Source organism: Camelus dromedarius, chromosome 18, assembly GCF_036321535.1.
Source record: "Camelus dromedarius isolate mCamDro1 chromosome 18, mCamDro1.pat, whole genome shotgun sequence".
NCBI classification, from domain to species: Eukaryota; Metazoa; Chordata; class Mammalia; order Artiodactyla; family Camelidae; genus Camelus; species Camelus dromedarius.
Window position 1 is genome coordinate 11,342,373 of NC_087453.1, and position 18,519 is coordinate 11,360,891.

At 48.3% G+C, this 18,519-nt stretch overlaps 1 protein-coding gene across 4 annotated transcripts in view; it reads left to right on the top strand.

Moving 5' to 3' along the window:
- Positions 1-17,691, top strand: part of ELMO2 (engulfment and cell motility 2) — a 37,644-nt gene extending 19,953 nt beyond the window's left edge. For 2 of the 4 annotated variants that reach the window (XM_031433697.2, XM_031433700.2), the window contains 14 exons: positions 1,370-1,448; positions 2,632-2,667; positions 4,599-4,649; positions 8,661-8,783; positions 9,066-9,200; positions 9,754-9,858; positions 9,952-10,060; positions 10,495-10,631; positions 11,760-11,923; positions 12,057-12,169; positions 12,356-12,463; positions 13,192-13,274; positions 14,902-14,979; positions 16,131-17,691. In XM_031433697.2, coding sequence (XP_031289557.1) covers positions 1,370-1,448; positions 2,632-2,667; positions 4,599-4,649; positions 8,661-8,783; positions 9,066-9,200; positions 9,754-9,858; positions 9,952-10,060; positions 10,495-10,631; positions 11,760-11,923; positions 12,057-12,169; positions 12,356-12,463; positions 13,192-13,274; positions 14,902-14,979; positions 16,131-16,331 — 1,522 coding nt within the window. In that variant the 3' untranslated portion in view covers positions 16,332-17,691. Of the gene's footprint in view, positions 1-1,369; positions 1,449-2,139; positions 2,262-2,631; positions 2,668-4,598; positions 4,650-8,660; positions 8,784-9,065; positions 9,201-9,753; positions 9,859-9,951; positions 10,061-10,494; positions 10,632-11,759; positions 11,924-12,056; positions 12,170-12,355; positions 12,464-13,191; positions 13,275-14,901; positions 14,980-16,130 lie in introns of those variants that run through there. The other 2 variants (XM_031433699.2, XM_064497029.1) reach the window with 2 other exon arrangements.
- The last annotated feature ends 828 nt before the right edge of the window (positions 17,692-18,519 follow it).

Here is an 18,519-nt window from a genome sequence, read left to right on the forward strand (position 1 = left end):
TAACACCACTGACTCTTTCCTAACTCTTACTCCCTTCTGGCATACGGGACGTTGACAGAACGCCCTGCTGGTCCCAGGGGAAGCCAGACTTGCTTGTTTACAGCAGCCTTGTCTTCACTCAGCTGTGCTCTCAGCCTGTACCTTCCCACTGGTCCAAGTAAAAAGAAAGCACAAGGAGATTTGCAGCTCTGATTTCTCCTTGTCACTTCTCTAAGGAATTCTTCAGCCTCTGTTTTCATGCCCAGAAAGCGAGAAAGGTTGATTGAAGTCAGGGGGACATATAAACTCCAGATGGAGAGTTCTGATTTTCCTGACCTCAGATTTCTTTGTTTCTGAATTGAGAATGACCTGGTTACCTCCTTAGGGATGGTAGGAGAGCATGGCATTTCTTAGGGGTCAGTCTATGAATACTTTCAGCCCTTTGGTGTCCCCAAAAATTATGTCCTCTGCTGTTGGGCTGAGGGACACTTAGTGCCCTCCGTTAGATGTCCAAGATGCCCCGCCTGACCAGGAAGCCCAGCAGCCCCTCTGAAAAGAAGACCACAGAATGCACCCTCGACGACCTCAAGTGGCAGGATTATGAGATTCCAGAGAAGGCTTGTAGTTATTTTGTTTGTTTCAAATAAAATAAGTTCATAGTTGAAAACTCTGAAAATACAGAAAAACACACATAAAAAAATCATTTGCCTATTATCCCACCTCCAGACATAACCACTGTTAACATTAAAGTGACTGTCCCACTGGTCTTTTTTTTTTCCTATGCATGTTTTTTTAACAAAGTTGGAATCTTACGACACATTCTATGCGTGGCTTGACTTTTTTACAGAATAATAGAGCTTGAATATTTCCCCATGTCAAGGAACCTTCTAAAAGGGTAGTTCTAAAATTTTTTGCATTCCAGATGCCTTTGAAAATCTAATATGGATTCTGATCTCCCTGGAAAAAATGTCACGCAGTCCGCCAGCTTCATGGAATGCACCATTTCCAGTTTTCACAGACACTCTAAGCCCATCCCTAATCCTAGTTGAAGAGCCTTTATGCTAAAACATGATTTTTAATGACTGCTTAGAATTTCAACATACACGCACAGAGTTGCTACTGTGGACATTTGCATTATTTACTGTTCGTTCTTTTTTTAATAGTACTTCAGTGAAACACCTTGCACTGCTCTCTGATGACTGTCTTTGGGTAAATTCCTGTTAGTGGAATTGCTGAGTGAGGGAGTCTGCCCTCCTTGAAAGCTTTTGAGACTTAGCTTCAGATAATTATTTGATTACAGTCTGCACGTGATTGTTTTAAACCATCTCTGAGTATCGTCTTGCAGGTCAGTCTTCTAATCTCCCTCTGCCTTCTTTCTCTGTTGACACAGCTCCAACCAGGAGATTCAGACCTACGCCATTGCACTGATTAACGCACTTTTTCTGAAGGCTCCTGAGGACAAGCGACAGGTCTGTGGCTGTCTTTTCAAGCTTTTCATCTGGGCTCTTCCGAGAGACTTCTCACCGCCACCCCCCCCCCCGCCCCGCTCCTGTAATTTTCCCAAGAGTCCTTCCTCCTGTCCCTCTGTGGTCAGAACCCATCAGAGTGCCTTTGCTAAGGAAAGACCCAGGGAAGAACTAGGAGGGAAACCAACTGGGTCTTAGGGCAGAGCAGAAGCTGCAAACTTCTTCCTCTCGAGGACAAGTAAATGTTTTTCACTTGGTGGGCATTGTGGTTCATGTGGCAGCTATTCAACTTTGCCACTGTAGCAAAAAGCAGCCTCAAACAATAGGCAGACAAGTGGGTGTGGCTGTCCTCCTAAGACCTTCAATACATAGACAGGTTTCAGGCGTCATTTGGCCTTAGTGTGAGAACCCCTGGGTTAGAGGATCAAGGAGCAGGGAGAGGAGACCCTCTGGGCATCACCACCGAGTCCCAGGAGGCAGGAACAAATGAGGTCCTTGCTTAAGGAAGCAGGGGTGGAGGGACTTAGGTCAAAGTTTCATGTTTGAAGATCCTCTGATCCAGGTTCTAAACTTTTCTTCCCTGTGAATTAGCTGTGTGACATGAAGCAAATTGCTCTACTTCTTGGAACCCCAGTTTCCTCACCTGTAATGTGGGGACAACAAACGTCTGCCCTGTTTACTCCATAAGGATGTCTTGAGAAGAAGCCAGACCCCTATTTCACAAGTGAGGAAACCAAGGGTCAGCTGGGCAGCGGAGCGAGCGCCGAGCTAAGAGCCCAGGGCCCCGAGGCTGCATACTTTTCCTGCCACTGCTGGGCAAGTGCCTTTACCTCTCTGGGTCTCAGTTTCTCTTTCTGTGAAATGAAAGGGCCAAATCAAAAGCTAAGGGCCCTTCCAGGACTACCATTCTAAATTTCTCTGGTAGAGGTCCAAGAGATGTCCTAAAGAAAGACTGTCATTCTCTGTCAATGCTATGGACCCAGTAAGTTGGAATTCCTGTCGGATCGTGTACCAAGTTCTTGGAAGGTTCTGGTGGGAGGACCAGGAGCATCTGTGGTTCTGTCTGTCCTTGTCTTTCTTGGATGGCTTTGCTCTGTTAACCTCTTCCTTCCTAGTCCTGTTTTGAATGTAAGCTGAAAGCTCATTCCATCTGCTTTTCTCTGTGCGTTTTGCTTTCTGCCGGCAGGACAAGCACCTTAATCCTCTAGACCTGCCTGTCACTGTAAGTAGCGCTGCCATGTGGAAAGGGCCCCGCTCTCTTCCAGGTGGGGAGGTCAAAGCTGGGCAAGAGTCTCATGATCTGATCTAGCTGTTCAGGGGACTCCAAGATGCAGGGAAAGGTTGTAAGCTGTAAATCTCATTTGTCAGGACACTTAGGAAGTGAAGCACATCAGAGTCACATAAAGGATTAAGGGGATGCCTGCCCCAGGGTGAGTGGCCCAATCTCTCCTTTGTAACCTGCCTTCACATGGTCTGTGGTTCAGCCAGGGAAGATCAAATTCAGAAATAGCCTGTGACTTTCATCTAGATGAAACTACATGCATTGCCTTCCAGCCTGCTGTAGCCAAAAGTAAAGGTAAATCCGTACCCTTTTGGACACTTACTAGACTGTAGGAATTGGGAAAGCTTTAGGCAATTGACGGAGGGAAATTTGGATGCTCATTTCTTGGTCAGAGGGAGCACTAGAGAAGTCAGCTTTACAAGGATATGAAGGAGGATGAGTGCTTTCTGCTCAGCACCACAGAGAAGACTTTGGTCAAAGGCCTTTATGTTCTAGCAGTAGACCATTGTCAGTTCCCCACTTGGTGTGTGGTCTACAACAGGATTTAATCCCATAGCTACCAAAGAAGTTTCTAGTCTACCTGCCTCCTCCGCCAGCCCATGTGTGCTCAGGAATACAGAGTAAAGCTTAATGTTCCTGGGAGGGTCAGCCGTTTGGAATATGGCTGGAAATCTGTAAGTGAGAGAGAAAAGCCTTCCAGCTCTGAGAAAAATGACAACACTCACAGATACTGCTCCATGGGAGAGGTGTGACAGCTCCCTCAGGCCCATTAATTTAGAATTATGTATAAAATTAAATTAAGGCAGCAGTTTAGAAAGTGAAGTCATACTAATTAACATTATAAGAAGTGATGGCTGACGTTGGAAGGAGGAGACAGAAGAATTATGAAAAGCTGCCAGAAAAATTAAAAGCACAGTAATCTGGGACCATTTTGTTTAGGGGAAAATAGCTTCACATTTCAGGAGCTTCTTAGGGTATTACAGTGTCACAACACAGAATGGTAACTGATGGTTTGTTTTTTTTTTTTTTTGATGAAGCCAAGCCCTTGGCGACGATTAATTATATAATCATTATAGTCTCTTCAGAAATAAAGAAGTGTATATATTTTTAGGAGATTTGCATAAGAATGGTCAAAATAATGGTTCTGAGAAGACCCTTAAAGCTTCATTCCCTGGAAGATTCACTTAATTTAGGATACTTTATTTCCTGAGTGTGTAAAATAAATAGTTACTGTCAAAATCTGACCAAACATAAAAAAAAAGGTGACCCTATTATGAAAGATTACCCCCAAAGCACCCAACACATTGTTCTCTAAACTGGTCAGAAGTGAATCACGGACCACCTGCTGTTTCAGCACATCCTGCCCTGACTCCGTCTGCTGGTGTGTTGCTGGGGGGCTAGAGGAGGATGCTAGGGCCCAAGTCCTTTCCTCGATTTGACGTCAGTGTTTCATTAGAGTCCCTTCCAGCATTGGCAGTGGTGTCTGCCTGGAACGGTGCATGTGGCTTGGGGACCATCATGCTGCTCTGTGCCCTGTGCTCATTGTCCATCGCCCAGCATCCTTGTAACACAGGTGTCTTGTCCTGAAGTAGTCTTTGTCCCTCTTTGAAGATGACACAGTTGATTGTGCCCTTGGGAAAGGAAACCCTGTTTGTGTTAATTTGTACTCAAAAACAATGTGTGGGAACTTTTCGGAATTTAAAGTGTATTTGATAGTCTATGAATTTTTTTCCATTTGCCCACTTTTAACTTGACAGGAAAACAAATTTAAGGGAAAAAAGCCCCAGAGCTGTGACATCACCTTCCTCTTGATAGTTGTCACAGCTACATGGCTGCGACCTTGCCTCATGTTTGCTTCTTTTTCCCCACAGGATATGGCCAATGCGTTTGCACAGAAGCACCTTCGGTCCATAATCCTCAATGTAAGTTCCCAGAACAAGCTATATTTTGTTACTATTATTGTTTTGTTACTCCTAACAGCAATTATTACTATTATTATAGTTGAGTTATTGCTATTATTGAAATTACCAGGGAGTGGGATGGGCACTCAGAGGGAAGTTGTCAAAGGTACTGAACACTTCTCACACTGGAAAGCTATGTTTTGTAATCTTCTGCAAGCAGAGTTGTCTCTGGGGGGCCATCCCACCAGGAATTGCAGAGCCTCTAAGGAAATACTTAGGCCTGCTATACTGTTTGTTGCCCCACAACTCCAAAAATTTTTTTTCCAGAGGGAATGTTTTAAAAATAGGCACGGAAGAGGAATTCACTCAGCTAACATTAGTCATAAACCTGAGTCGTGTGGGGCACTAGTAGGGACACGCAGCCTGGGACATTTCAGAGGAAGAGCAGTCAGTCCTGCTTGCAGGAGACGTGTCAGGAAGGCTTGAGAGGCCGGTCTTCAGGTGAGGCTGAGGATAAGCGAGCAGACAGTCAGAAAAGGAATTCCTGCGTGGGGATGGGGGTGTCTAGAAGGAGTGTATGACTGGGTAAAGGGTGGGGCGAGGATTTGTAATGAAGCTGGAGAGGATGAAAGACCAGATTTCAAGCAGGGCCTTGGTCTTTCTCCTGAAAGCAACTGAGGGGCTTTAATAAGGGTCATGAAATAACTAGATAGGCACTTTAGATCACACTACAAGATCTGTGTGTCTCCTGAGGGGTGTATGAGGGAGCAGAGTAGAGCAGGAGTTGGTGGGGAGGGGGAGGTGTCTGGAGGGAGATCTCAGTCCCTGTTCTGCACGGGGATGTAGGAGGGTTACGTGGGGAGAGCAGAGGTGGGGGTGAGGGCGGTGGGAGCCAGGGGAAGAGACCCAAGGATCTGGATTAAAAGGAGGCTGTTTTATCAGTTTTCAAAAACAAGATAAAACTGAGAGACCACAGTGAAGGGAATGAAATGAGAAATTAGGAGTCAAGTGTGAAAGGCTTCATAATGCTGAACATGAACTTTGGAGTCAGCAGCCCCCACTCTGCCGTTAACCAATCTTTGATCTTGAGCAATTCACTTAACTCCTGTCGGCTTCGATTTGCTCATCTGGCCGTGAGGCTCAAATGAGCTAATATATATACAGGGCTTAGCAGGGTGCCCGGTGCTTGGTAAGCACTGAGCTCACATGAGCAGTTCTTTCACTGCAAACAGGATACAAAGGTGATAGGATTCAAGAAGCAACACTGAGCACTTGTGAAGTGGAGGGATCAGCTGCTCTAACCACACAGAGCCCGCCAGATTCACCTGGAAGAACTGGCTCCTGCCTGAGGGCCGTCTCCCTGGTTACAGCCCCACTGCCAGCATGGCAGGAGGAACCTGACCAGATGCTCCCAAGCTGCCTGCCACACGAGTCCCCACATCCTTGTCCACATACCTGAGCGCTGTCCTCTCCTGTGTGGGGGTGGATGCCCTTCTAAGGGAACTTTAATGAATTTCCAGGCTTATTATTTACCTAAATGCAGTTCAGCTCATTTCTGGACAAACCTGGTGAACAAGCAAAAATTCCATCTACTACAGAAGACAGTTCCGTGTCAGGACTCAGGAGTGAAATGGTCGGCTAGGAAGAGGTTAATGCTTGCTCACTTAGTCCAGGGACTGAACAGGGTCGAGCCAGCCAGCAGAGGCCTCAAGATGCTTGACAGTCAAATAAGACTTCATCGGACTGGAGCTGCGTCTCTTTAAGCCATTGATGGCTCAAGTAATTACCCTCCCGCTATGATGTCTCTAAGTTTGAGAAAGGAGGATTAAAGTAAATGAAAACCAATATCACATTAACTTTAACCTCTCTTCAGAGTGGCTTTATGAATTATGGAGAGAGGTGAGGAGGAAGGAATAGGGATAGACAGGTAGGGAGAAATCAGAGTGGCAGAGGGAGGAACACTGAGAGGAAGAGGCTGGGAGTGAGGCACAGGAGGAGGTGTGGAGGGGGCAGGAGGTGGCAGAGAAAAGACCCTGGGGCGGGGAGGGGGAGGAGGAGCAGACCATGGAAAGTAAGTTTGGGCAACAGAGAGACAACTGAGCTGGAGCTGAGAAGAGAGAGAGCTCATTCTGGAGAGACAAGAGGGCGTGCCCGTGGCAGAGGGAGCTGGACAGGGCTCAGGGAGGAGGTGAGGGCACCGCACATGAGCTGGGGTTGGCCAGGAGCAGCGCTGTCCTGTGGAACCTCCTGCAGTTGAGGTGCTGTCCTGAATGGTGGCCCCAGGGCACGGGTGGCTGTTGAGCACTTGAAATGTGTCTAGTGTGGCTAGGGAGCTCAATTTGTAGTTCTTTAAGATTTCAGTTTAAATTTAAATACCCACCTGTAGTTTGTGGCTACTGTATTGGGCTGTGCAGAGGAAAGAAGAGCTCTCTGGAGTGGCACGGTGGAGAGGGGACGCCTAGAGCAGCACTGTCCAGTGGAAATATAATGCGAGCCGCCTATTCCATTGTAAATGTTCTAGAAGCAGCATTAAAAAGGGAATAGGGGGAATTAATTTCAGTAATGTATTTTATTTAACCCAGTGTATCCAAAATACTGTGATATCAACGTGTAATCAGTTATTATTGAGGTATTTTTATTATTAATTATTAATGAGGTATTTTACATTTTCGTTTTTCATACTAAGGCTCTGATATCCAGTGTGCGTTTTATATTTACAGCACATCTCAGTTCAGGCCAGCCACATTTCAAGTGTTCACCAGCCACAAATTGGAATGCACAGATCTAAAGAGATTGATCCAGAATCAGAGCAAGCTCTACAAAGAGCTGATCTAGAGTTAGAGTGCTCTAGAAGTGCTGCTGTCCTGTGATAATGGAAATGTTCCGTATCTACTCTGCCCTGGACAGTGGCCACTAGCACGTGCGTCCTGAGCTTAAAATGTGGCTAGTGTGACTGAGGACCTGGATTTTTTAACTTGAATTAATTTTAACTGACTTAGATGCATGTAGGTCATATGGCTAGCGGCTCCCATATTGGCAGCACAGCTCTAGTGACAAGCTATACTGAGTAAGAGAATGATGAAGGGCACAGAGGGTGGTACGTGTAGGAAACCAGGCAAGAACCTCATTTGGGCAAGAAAAGACCAAGAGTGACAGGCTTCAAGATGGTGGGTGAGACAGAAAGGGAGTGAGGAATACAAGGGAGCAGGAGGTTGCCATGGTTGTGAGAACAGGACGGCGAGAGACAGGAAGGGGATCGGCTTTGGTTAGCCCAGAGGGACAGGGGTGTTGCATGTAGAGCAAGACAGAAATGGAGCATGAGAGGAGGTGAAGGATTTCAGGTGGGCTGGGCATCAGAGAGGAGGTGATGAGCTGAGTGGGATGAGGGAGAGAGTGGGGAGGACAGAGTTAGAGGAGGGAGAGGGCCGTGGTGTGGGAACACAGGGAGGGGGACATACACAGTGATCAGAGGGAAGGGGAGGGACACCAGTGGGAGAGAAGGGAGTGAATGAGGGGGTTGGACAAGGAGCATTAGATACCACCCCCTTTTCTTTGCTCCCTTTGTGTGGGTGTCTCAAGATCATGTAAAGAAAATGATATTTTCAAAACCTCTCTACTTGATAAGACCATCCAAAGCATTTTATTTTTCCCAGAGAAAACAAAAGAATTGTACCATTCAATGGTGCAGGCAGATCTTCCTCCATGCACTCTCTGTTGTCTGGATTGTTTGGAGTAAGGTCCAGCCACTGATCTCCCATATCTTAACAGAACAAACTCCGCCCGCCCCTTATCCCGCTTCCCTGCCCAGGGCAGTCCAGGAAAAAAGATGGTGCCCTTTGGGCCTGCAGTGAATCATCTTGGCATGAGTCAGGCCCATTCAGGTTCCATCCCCTTCTGAAAGTCAAGTCCCTGTGTGGGGGAGGAAAGGCCTACTCCCTGCCTGGAGCACTTCCTTTTTCACCAGCGTGGATGTGACTCTTCAGTAAAAGAATATTGATTCAACCCTCTGTTCCCTGCCTTTGCTTTTTCCAGCATGTGATCCGAGGGAACCGCCCAATCAAAACCGAGATGGCCCATCAGCTATACGTCCTGCAAGTCCTGACCTTTAACCTTCTGGAAGAAAGGATGATGACCAAGATGGACCCCAACGATCAGGTAGGTGCTCAGTGGGACAGAGCTTTCCTGGCTCAAATAGTGTGCTGTTTGATCGGATGCCTTCCACCCCACGTACTGAGCTCCTGCTGTGTGCCTCCCTGTGATCCTTTCCTGCTGGGTGACTCTCTGGGCCAACCCCATCTCTGTCCTGCTAAGGTAGAGGTGATGCCTCCTCAGATTGGTTGAGGCCAGTTATGCCCAGAAAAGCCTGACCCACTCTTTCTTTTCCTTACTTCCCTTGATTAGCTGATTCACCTGCTGACTGTCTGTTTCACCTCCCAGGCTCAAAGAGACATTATATTTGAACTGAGGAGGATTGCATTTGATGCGGAGTCTGACCCTAGCAACGCCCCTGGGAGTGGGACTGAAAAACGCAAAGCCATGTATACCAAGGACTACAAAATGCTGGGATTTACTGTAAGTTTCCCAGAGCATGGACGGTAGTAGACCTTCTCCCCTGACTGTCAGAGGTCCCGCCTGGACAGAGCCCTAACAACCCTCCCTCGTAACATAACGGTTACAGATGACACTAAGAAGCTGGAGAGGCCTCGACTCTTGGTTTGCTTTGTCTGTGGCAGGTTCACAAGTGTATGTGCAACATTTGGCCCATGGAACAAACCCATCTGTGGGCGGGCCCGGGAGGTCAGCTGCATGGGTAGAGAGGGGCAAAGCAGCTAGGTCTTTGAAAAGCTGGAGTGGGTGTTTTGTGAGGATACAGCTTGAGAATGGAGTTAATTCAATTAAATACTTATCGGGCACCTCCTCAGTGCCCAGCAGTACGCCCAGTGCTGGGGACTCAAGGTAAGTCAGCCACAGCCCCGTGACCTTGAGCTCACAGTCTCGTAGTAGACATGGGACATAGTCTCATAGGAGCCCCGACAGAGGAAGCGTGAAGTGCTGGCAGCCCCTCAGGTGAAACCACACACAGGGATACTGCCGAGCCTCAAGTCGGGTCTCTTTATTTCTCCAGAACCACATCAACCCAGCAATGGACTTTACCCAGACTCCTCCTGGAATGCTGGCCTTGGACAACATGCTGTACTTGGCTAAAGTCCATCAAGACACCTACATCCGGGTAAAGGCTGGGGGCCAGCTTTCTCCTTGCTGATGCCACACGGTTTGCCTCCCTCCCCCCCTCCCTCACCCTCCCTTTCCTCTCCCCCCACAGATCGTCTTGGAGAACAGCAGCCGTGAAGACAAACATGAGTGCCCCTTTGGCCGCAGTGCCATTGAACTCACCAAAATGCTCTGTGAAATCCTACAGGTCGGGGAACTGCGTAAGTCTGTGCGGCTCCCCCTCTCCCTTCAGCCATTCCTTGTACTCAGGAGCCTGGTGTCTAGTTGTCCACTGGAATGGACAGCCTGATTGTGCTTTTTTTGAAAATCACTGAGTGAGCTGTAATCTGTCTTACCCTTCTTTATGGGAGTCCCTGGCTGTGGCTTTGTTTGAGATGGTGATTTGAGCATGTTCAACAGTGATGTCACCATCCACTTACCCCTGTGTGTAAGGGCCAGCTGAGCCTGTACCGGGGCAGAGCCAGGCCACGGGAAAGTGCCCGGGGAAGAAAGCTAAGGAAGTGCAGGAAGGCCCACCACACACCCCTCAGGGTCCTCAGTTGGTTTTGTTCCTCCAGACTTTGGAGCAGAGGGTCTCAGGTTTCTGGGGGTGCACACCCAGCTTCACCCTCGGCCTGCTTCTCTCCTTCTGCAGCAAACGAAGGGCGCAACGACTACCACCCAATGTTCTTCACCCACGACCGAGCGTTCGAAGAGCTCTTTGGAATCTGCATCCAACTGTTGAACAAGACCTGGAAGGAGATGAGGGCCACAGCTGAGGACTTCAACAAGGTCAGTGTCGCAGAGCTGTGAGGCCCAGGGGCTGAGACCATCCTGTGACAGTCTGTGACAGCTGGCCAGAGCCCGGGGAATCCCTGAGCTGGGAGACAGCGTGGGCTGCAGTGCTGAGTCAGAGACGGAGGCACTGAGACCCTCAGTTCACTCTGTAACCTTGAGCGGGTGTCTCCCTCTTCGTGCCCTGAGCCCCTCATTGGCCCAGTGGACCAGTACTCGCCCTTCTCCTCTTCCTTAGTGGACGGGAGAATAAGCGTAACAGTGATAGCTGTGGTTTCCTGAGCACTCCTCTGTGCAGGCACTGTTGCATTTTGGTGAACTGCAGATGTTAGGGAGGGGTCGGAGTGGGTCAGTGTGACATGCGTGTTGGAGTACTACTACCTACCAGTAGTCACTCCTCCATGCTTTCTGAGTACCCCACCCCTGACAGCACTGCTAGGCCCTCAAAAGCTGACAATCTAGGAGCTGGCTCTTTTGAAGCTGCTTATCTCATTGTAAAACATTTGTGAATTATAAGGAAGAAAAGTTTATAATTCCCCGACTTGCGATGACCATATTTATGCGTTTCCCTGTAGCCTTTTTTTCCTATAGATTTTGCCTTTATTTTCCTTCATTGGTGGAGAGTTGACTGGATGTGCAGATAGTATCCTGCTTTTTATTTTAGCTGTCGTTGTTTTAAGGGAACTAACACATATCTGGAGCACGCTACAGTGTACCAAGCACTGTGCATCCACGTAGCATCTCATGTTCCTCACAGCAGCCTATATCAAATGTGTCTTCCTTCCTTGCGCTTTAAAGATGAGTAGGTGGGGGCCTGAGGATGTTAAGTGACTTGCTCAAGGAACAGAGTAAGGCACAGAGTCAAGATCTGAAACCATTTCTTTCTGACTCCAGCTCATTTCACCACACCAGTAACTAGTTGAAATATATGTGAAATAAAGCATTTGTCACCATCAGTCATTTGTCCTGCTTAACCGTCTAAAAAGGTGTGCCTTAGAGTCGGTACTCTCGCCCAGCCAGCAGATACTTGTGGTCCCCACTGTGCTTGGGCCCCGGGGAAGGGCAGAGCCTGGTGTCCGTTTGTCAGAGCAGGGGTGGGGCAGCTGCCTTTGTCTCTCCTCTCAGGTTATGCAAGTCGTCCGAGAGCAGATCACTCGAGCTTTGCCCTCTAAACCCAACTCTCTGGATCAGTTCAAGAGCAAACTGCGTAGCCTGAGCTACTCTGAGATTCTGCGACTGCGCCAGTCCGAGAGGATGAGTCAGGATGACTTCCAGTCCCCGCCAATTGTGTGAGTGCCGAGCCGGGGAGGTGGGGGTTGTGGGGAGGTGGGGGTTGTGGGGAGGTGGTGCCGGCTCCGTCTCCCTTCACAAGCTCTGCTGTCCCTGTGACCTTCTCCTGACTTGGGTGCATGTCCACCCCAGGGAGCTGAGGGAGAAGATCCAGCCCGAGATCCTTGAACTGATCAAGCAGCAGCGCCTGAACAGGCTCTGTGAGGGCAGCAGCTTCCGAAAGATTGGAAATCGCCGGAGACAAGGTGAGCCCAGGGCCTGGGCGCTGGGCTGTCTGTCCTCACTGTGCGGAGCCGCTTGCCCTGGGGGCACCTGCCTGGACTGTCTCCGCAGGGAGCAGGCAGAGAATGAGTCATCTTTTTGCCCCTCGTGTGCTCAGGCCTTTCCCAGAACTGTCCTTGCTCACCTGCCCGGCTTCCCCTGTGTTCCAGAACGTTTCTGGTACTGCCGCTTGGCCCTGAACCACAAGGTCCTGCACTATGGTGATTTGGACGACAACCCACAAGGGGAGGTGACATTCGAATCCCTGCAGGAGAAAAGTAGGTTCACTTGTCTGTCATGGTAGCTGGACTCACTGTCAGGAGACCTGAATTTTAGTCCTGGCTCTTTCAAACAGTTATTTTCAAAACCCATTTCCCCATCGATCAGAGGACATCTCTACCTGGCCTACCTCACAGGTTGGAGTATTCAGTGAGATCAGAGATATGAATGGGTTTTGCAGACTGTAAAAGATTAAGTTAAAGGCAGGCGATGGTTAAGAGCAGAAGCTCTGAAGCCAGACTGCCTGGATTCAAATCCTGGTTTGCTGTTAATTCTAATTAATTACAAGTTAATTCTCCTCTCTGCTTTGGAGTCTTCTGTATAATGGGAATAATAGCCACATTTTCCTTGTTGTCTGAATGAGATCTGTATGTAAAGCACTCAGAGCAGTGGCTGGCAGGGCGTAAGCATAATTATTAGCTGCTGTCACTGCTGTTTGTGGTGGTGGTGGTTGTCACCTTCATTACGGTGAAGTGGAAATAAGGTGAGTGTCTGAGGCCCCGTTCCTTAGGGAGACAATGCAAAAGCCTTGAACTGACCCCCCAGTTGGATTTGACACAGCCCGGCAGGCCATGGTCCATGTGGAGGGACCGCAGAGGAGGGAGGATACAGGCCCCCTGCCCTGAGCTCGTACAGGAGTCTGGGGGCTGGGGCCTCCCTTCCAGCACTGATGCAGGGGCCAACTTGCAGCATAAAGCTCTGGAAACTAATTACCTTCATTTATCAGTTCCTGTTGCAGACATTAAGGCCATTGTCACTGGGAAGGATTGTCCCCACATGAAGGAGAAAAGTGCTCTGAAACAAAACAAGGTGAGTACAGAGGCAGTCCTGAGTCTGAGCTGCTGTCACAGTGATGCCTGGCGTGCAGCCTGTGGTGGTTGCTTTTGAGGTGCGTGGCCCCTCACACCCAATCTCTGTTTAAATTATTCCTGAATGTTTTATTAAGAGCAGTTTGAACATGCACCAGAACAGATAGGACCCCCGCCTATGCCTCGCTGAGCCTCATCAGCAGTGGCAAAGCCCACCCACCCACCTGTCCCTCCTCATTGCTTTGAAGAAAATCCCAAGTATTGTATCATTTCATCTGTAAATATGTAGAAAATATCTCTAAATTATAAGGATTCTTTTAACATAATCACAATATCATTTTTCATACCTTTTAGGTATAAAAAGTAATTTATTATTAAATATTCCATTGATGTTTGATTTTTCACTAATTGGCTTATAAATGTCATAGTTTCTCTCTATAAAAATAATGTAAATGTTTATGTATATTCGCACACATACACACACTCATAACAATTTTGTTTGCTAAATCAGAATCCAAGTAGGGTCTACACATTGTGATTAGTCTTTTAAGTTTCTTAATCATAAGTTTCCCCTCCATCTTTTCTTCTTTTTTGTCTTTTTCTTTTTTTCTCTCAGCGGTTTGTTAGTTGAAGAAACCAGGTTGCTTGTTTGGTAGTTTCCCAGAGTCTGAAATCTGCTGACTGTCTCCCCATGGTATAGTTTAACCTGTTCCTCTGTCCCAGATCTGTAAATTGGGAGAGAGATCTAGGGGCTTGATCCAGCTCAGGCTTGAGTTTTGTGGGGGAGGGGCAAGACCCCTTCCTGGACGGTATTATATTCTGTCAAGAAGCCTATATTGTCTGGTTGTCTCTCTCTTTGTGATGTTGGCAGACTCTTGACACTTAGTGCTTTATTTTATTAGTAAATTAATGTTTGCAAACTAATGATCTTCCAGTGCACTCATCCGTTTTCATTTATTAGCTGCCCTACCACTCTGAAGAGAAACTTGCTGTCAACTACTATGGTTTCTCAGTGGTTCAGCTTATATAAGAAAGGAGAATAGATGCTTGATTCTTTCTTTTTATGTACCCACTTTTAAAACAGTGAGTCATGTCCCTGATATTACCCAACAGTGACCTATTTTGTGTGTATTTGTTTTCTTTTGTTTTTTAGTATTATTATGAATTCATGGATTTGAGCCTGTTGTATTTGTTTCAATTCATTACAATTATGTGTTGCTGCTCAAGTTGTCCTGTCTTTGGCCATAATTTGTTTTTGTTGTGGTAGTTTTTTAAACTGTTAAAGCTTTCATTTCAATTACCCAGATATATATTTAAGGAAATTTAGTCATGGGCTCTGTCATTCAGAGGTTCCAAGTGTTGAGAAATGACTTTTCTCCGATCTTGAAAGTATCACCACACCTCAGGTGTGACTTGAGTGGGGAGTGGGTAAGTGAAGGTTGATTACCCAGGTCTCATCTCCAGCCACACTTGTATGCGAGCCCTGGGACCTTGATGACATCACATTTGAATCAGCACATTTGGTGGGGCAGCCAAGTTACTAGGACTTTGGCCAAGATCTTGGTGTATAGAGCCCAGACCACTCCATTGCTCCAAATAACTGAAACCTGAAACCCTTTCTCCTTCAGGAGGTGTTGGAATTGGCTTTCTCCATCCTGTATGACCCCGATGAGACCTTAAACTTCATTGCACCTAATAAGTATGAGGTGAGCGGTGTGGTGCTGCCTTGGACAGCCCGGCCCTCTCTGTGACTCTGCAGCTGGAGGGGAGGAGTGGGCAGAACAGGAATGTCTCCCTAGAGTCAGGGGCCCAAAATGTGTCATGAAGGCTATTGACACCGAGGAACTGCTACACTGGGGGTCCTTCCCCCTGAGTTGGGTTCTCCGTGTCACTCTTAGCAGCAGTAATAAGTTGTCGTTAGAAAGACAGGGTCAACCAGGGATAACTTACTTGCCTGGAACTAGGAAAACCTTCCTCCTTTCAGTTTCTGCATGACCACCCACCCAAGTGAGCCTGACAGATCGTCCCTCCTCAGGGCTCTTGGGTACTTGGTGTGGTGGACCTGACCCCCGGGCTTTGAAGCCAAATAGATCTGGTCTTCCTGATGTGGGGCCTACAGTTTCATCTGTAGCACTGGAAGACACTAAATATTGAAGATTAACTGTGGTTGAAAGCGTACGTGTCTGGTGAACTCAGAGCCATTGGAGGGAACTGGAGGTGGGGCTTCTGGAAGAGAAGACACTTAGGCAGGGCCTGAGCTGCCAGTGGGGTTTTACTGGGAAGAAATGAAGAACTAGCAGGTGGGAGACAGGTGAGCAAAGTCATGGACAAAAATGGAACAACAGGAGTTAGGGATGAGTTGAGAATTCTGTTTTTTCCCTTTTATCATGAGACCCTCAAGTTCAATTTTTCTAGTACTTATTTTTAACATTTATTGACTGAGTTTTTTTTTATTTACTTTTTTTGAAACAATATTGAGATTCTACAGTGATTCCTTGTATGTCCTGCTTTCTCACCTAATATATATTTCCTCCCCACCATTATGAATTTCGGGGGGAATTTCAGGTAGTTGATGTCCCAATACTTAGATCTTGTTTTGCTTTATTGGTTAGTTTTTTTTTTTTAATCATATTTCATACTACCTTAGGGAGTTTAAGTATAAAGCCCTCATAAAAACTAAAAGGTCTTTTGAGAAAGTGAACGATCTCCCAGTTTTTCTTTGCTGTTACCCAGGTCAGTCCTGCCTGTACTGAAAAGGGCCCAAAGAGACTGTGAGCCTTCTCAGCAAAGGGACCTTGCCAGGGCCTTCCACTGACCAGGGGCTGCCAGGTGACATTTTGCAACTTGTTCCCCATAGTACTGCATCTGGATTGACGGCCTCAGTGCCCTTCTGGGGAAGGACATGTCCAGCGAGCTGACCAAGAGTGACCTGGACACCCTGCTGAGCATGGAGATGAAGCTGCGGCTGCTGGACCTGGAGAACATCCAGATCCCTGAGGCCCCACCGCCCGTGCCCAAGGAGCCCAGCAGCTACGACTTCGTCTATCACTATGGCTGAGCCTGGAGCCAGAGGCCACGGTGCCCAGCAAGGGACGTGGGGCCCAGGAGGAACACTCACAGTCTGGTGCCTTGTCTTTTGCTTGTACAGAATCTCTAGTGACCGTGGTGGCCAGTAAATGCCAGTCACTCCTCAAACCCACCTCGGACCACCCAGAGCTTCCTCTTGGTCCCTGTCTACTCTGAGTCATGAAGGCTGGGTGCTCTGCCCTCCCCATCACCGCGGAGCCTGGGGTTGGGCCATGAGGAGTGGACAGTAGATGCCCCTGCCTTCCAGGCCAAGAAACTGCTTCTTGAGCCAGAGTTAACAACCACCACTCACCTTTTCTCCCTGAGCCTGCTCGCTGGTTGGCTGGATCCCCGAGTGGGCAAGAGCTGGCCCAGGAAAGGCTGCCTGCAGTGGACAGACATGCTGGGCGTATTGAGAGCCTCAGAGAGGCTACCTTTGGGTGAGCCGTGCCTCTGTCTCAGATCCAAGTGGAGGCCTCGACCTTTGCTTACTAGATGCCTTGCCGTTGCTTTTGCCGTCTTCGTGAGGGCTCACCCTGGCCTTGTCCAGGGCCAACGTGCTGCTGCTGCTACTGAGGTCTGGCTCTGACATCTCTGATCTCCAGGGCCACCAGGTCCTCCTGACCACACAGTTGTATGGGTGGATGGACATTTCTCCCTATATGCTCTCAGTCTCTTATCCTGGTGAGTCAGAGACATGTGGGCTAAAGCCACCCTCCTAGTCTCAAGGAACTCTGCAGGGAGAGCCCAGATGAGGCCTGGGCCTAGACTGTGGTGAGGTCACTAGATTCTACTCCCCTCCCCCCACACTTACATCGTTTCCTTCCACGGGGAGAAACCTCCCACCTAACCCAAATTGCAGCCCCTCTGATTTGCTTTCCTTTGGCCTGCCAGACCTCAGGAGGTTTGCCTCCCTTTCCTCCTAGCCCAGCGCTGTGGTTTCTGCCATTGGCCATGATTTCAGGGAGCCAGCTGAGGCCAGCGGAGGCCACAGCTGTGCCAATGGGGCTTCCCTGGTGCTGCAGCACTTATAAACCACACGCACAGCCTCTCTCCATGGACACGTGTGAGCACAGTGGCATTCAGTATTGGTAGCTTGGCATGGTGGTACTGCCCAATGAAGAGTGTACTATATATTTTCTTTACTATAGGCCATACTTATACAGACATGTATATATATTTATATAAGATCTGCCTATCCTAGGATGGAATGTTTGAGGAAAAATAAAATGTGATCTGCCAAAAAAAAAAAAGGTAACCCTCCCAGTTGTGAGCCAGGATTGTAACCTGAGAGTGGCCAGGAGATTCCTGTCAGTAACCATGTTTTCAATAAATACTCTTTCATGTACAAACTGGTTCCTGTTAACAGTTGTTTGTCTGTATTAGCTCCCTGCCCAACGGAGCTTTCACCTTGACAAGCCTTCATCTCGTGTCTGGAGGACGTTGGAGAGCTCAGCCACCTTCCAAGAGCCCCTTCCTCCTCTCCAGTGACTGTGCTCCCGACCACGCACAAGCCTGCACACATGCGCTCACGCACACACCTGCTGGTTAAGGATGCTCACAGATTGTCACGCCAGGACAAAGAGCTTTCTGCTCAGGCCTGCCAGGTACAGCAGGGAAAGGCATACCGTACACCCCTGTGGATGTGTTCTCCCTCTTCTTCCTGCCAGGGACACAGCCAGGGAACAGCTCGAGTACTTGTGCCTTACAAAGAAGACATGTTCTTCACCCTGTGTGTTGCCGGTACTTAGTGCCCAGCTTGCCAGCTGGTGTTTTAGTTGTTACTTCAAACCTCAGCTTTGGTAGCTGGGAGGCTTGAATGAGGGCGGTGATGAAATAGATGCTTTATCTTGCTTCTGAGGGAGAAGGGGGTGAGGACAAGCTCTTTCAAAAGGCATGGAAAGTGCATGCAGCCTTGAGGACTGAATAAAGCCAAGAGCTTGGGTGCCATCGTAGGTGTTGTTAAGTACGGAGAGAACAAATACCCCCATGATGCCAGCTGGCGGAGGCGGGGCAGCAGCAGTTTGCATAATGAACTGCTTACACTCTGGCCTTGAGCCTTGAGCCTTCAGTTCAGGGAAGCCAGGGAGCCCAGCTGAGTCATTTGCAAGGACTCCTGTTTGCAGCTTGTCTTAGAGCCACAGATCCAGGAGGGGCTGGAGAGGGAGGGGAAAAAGTCC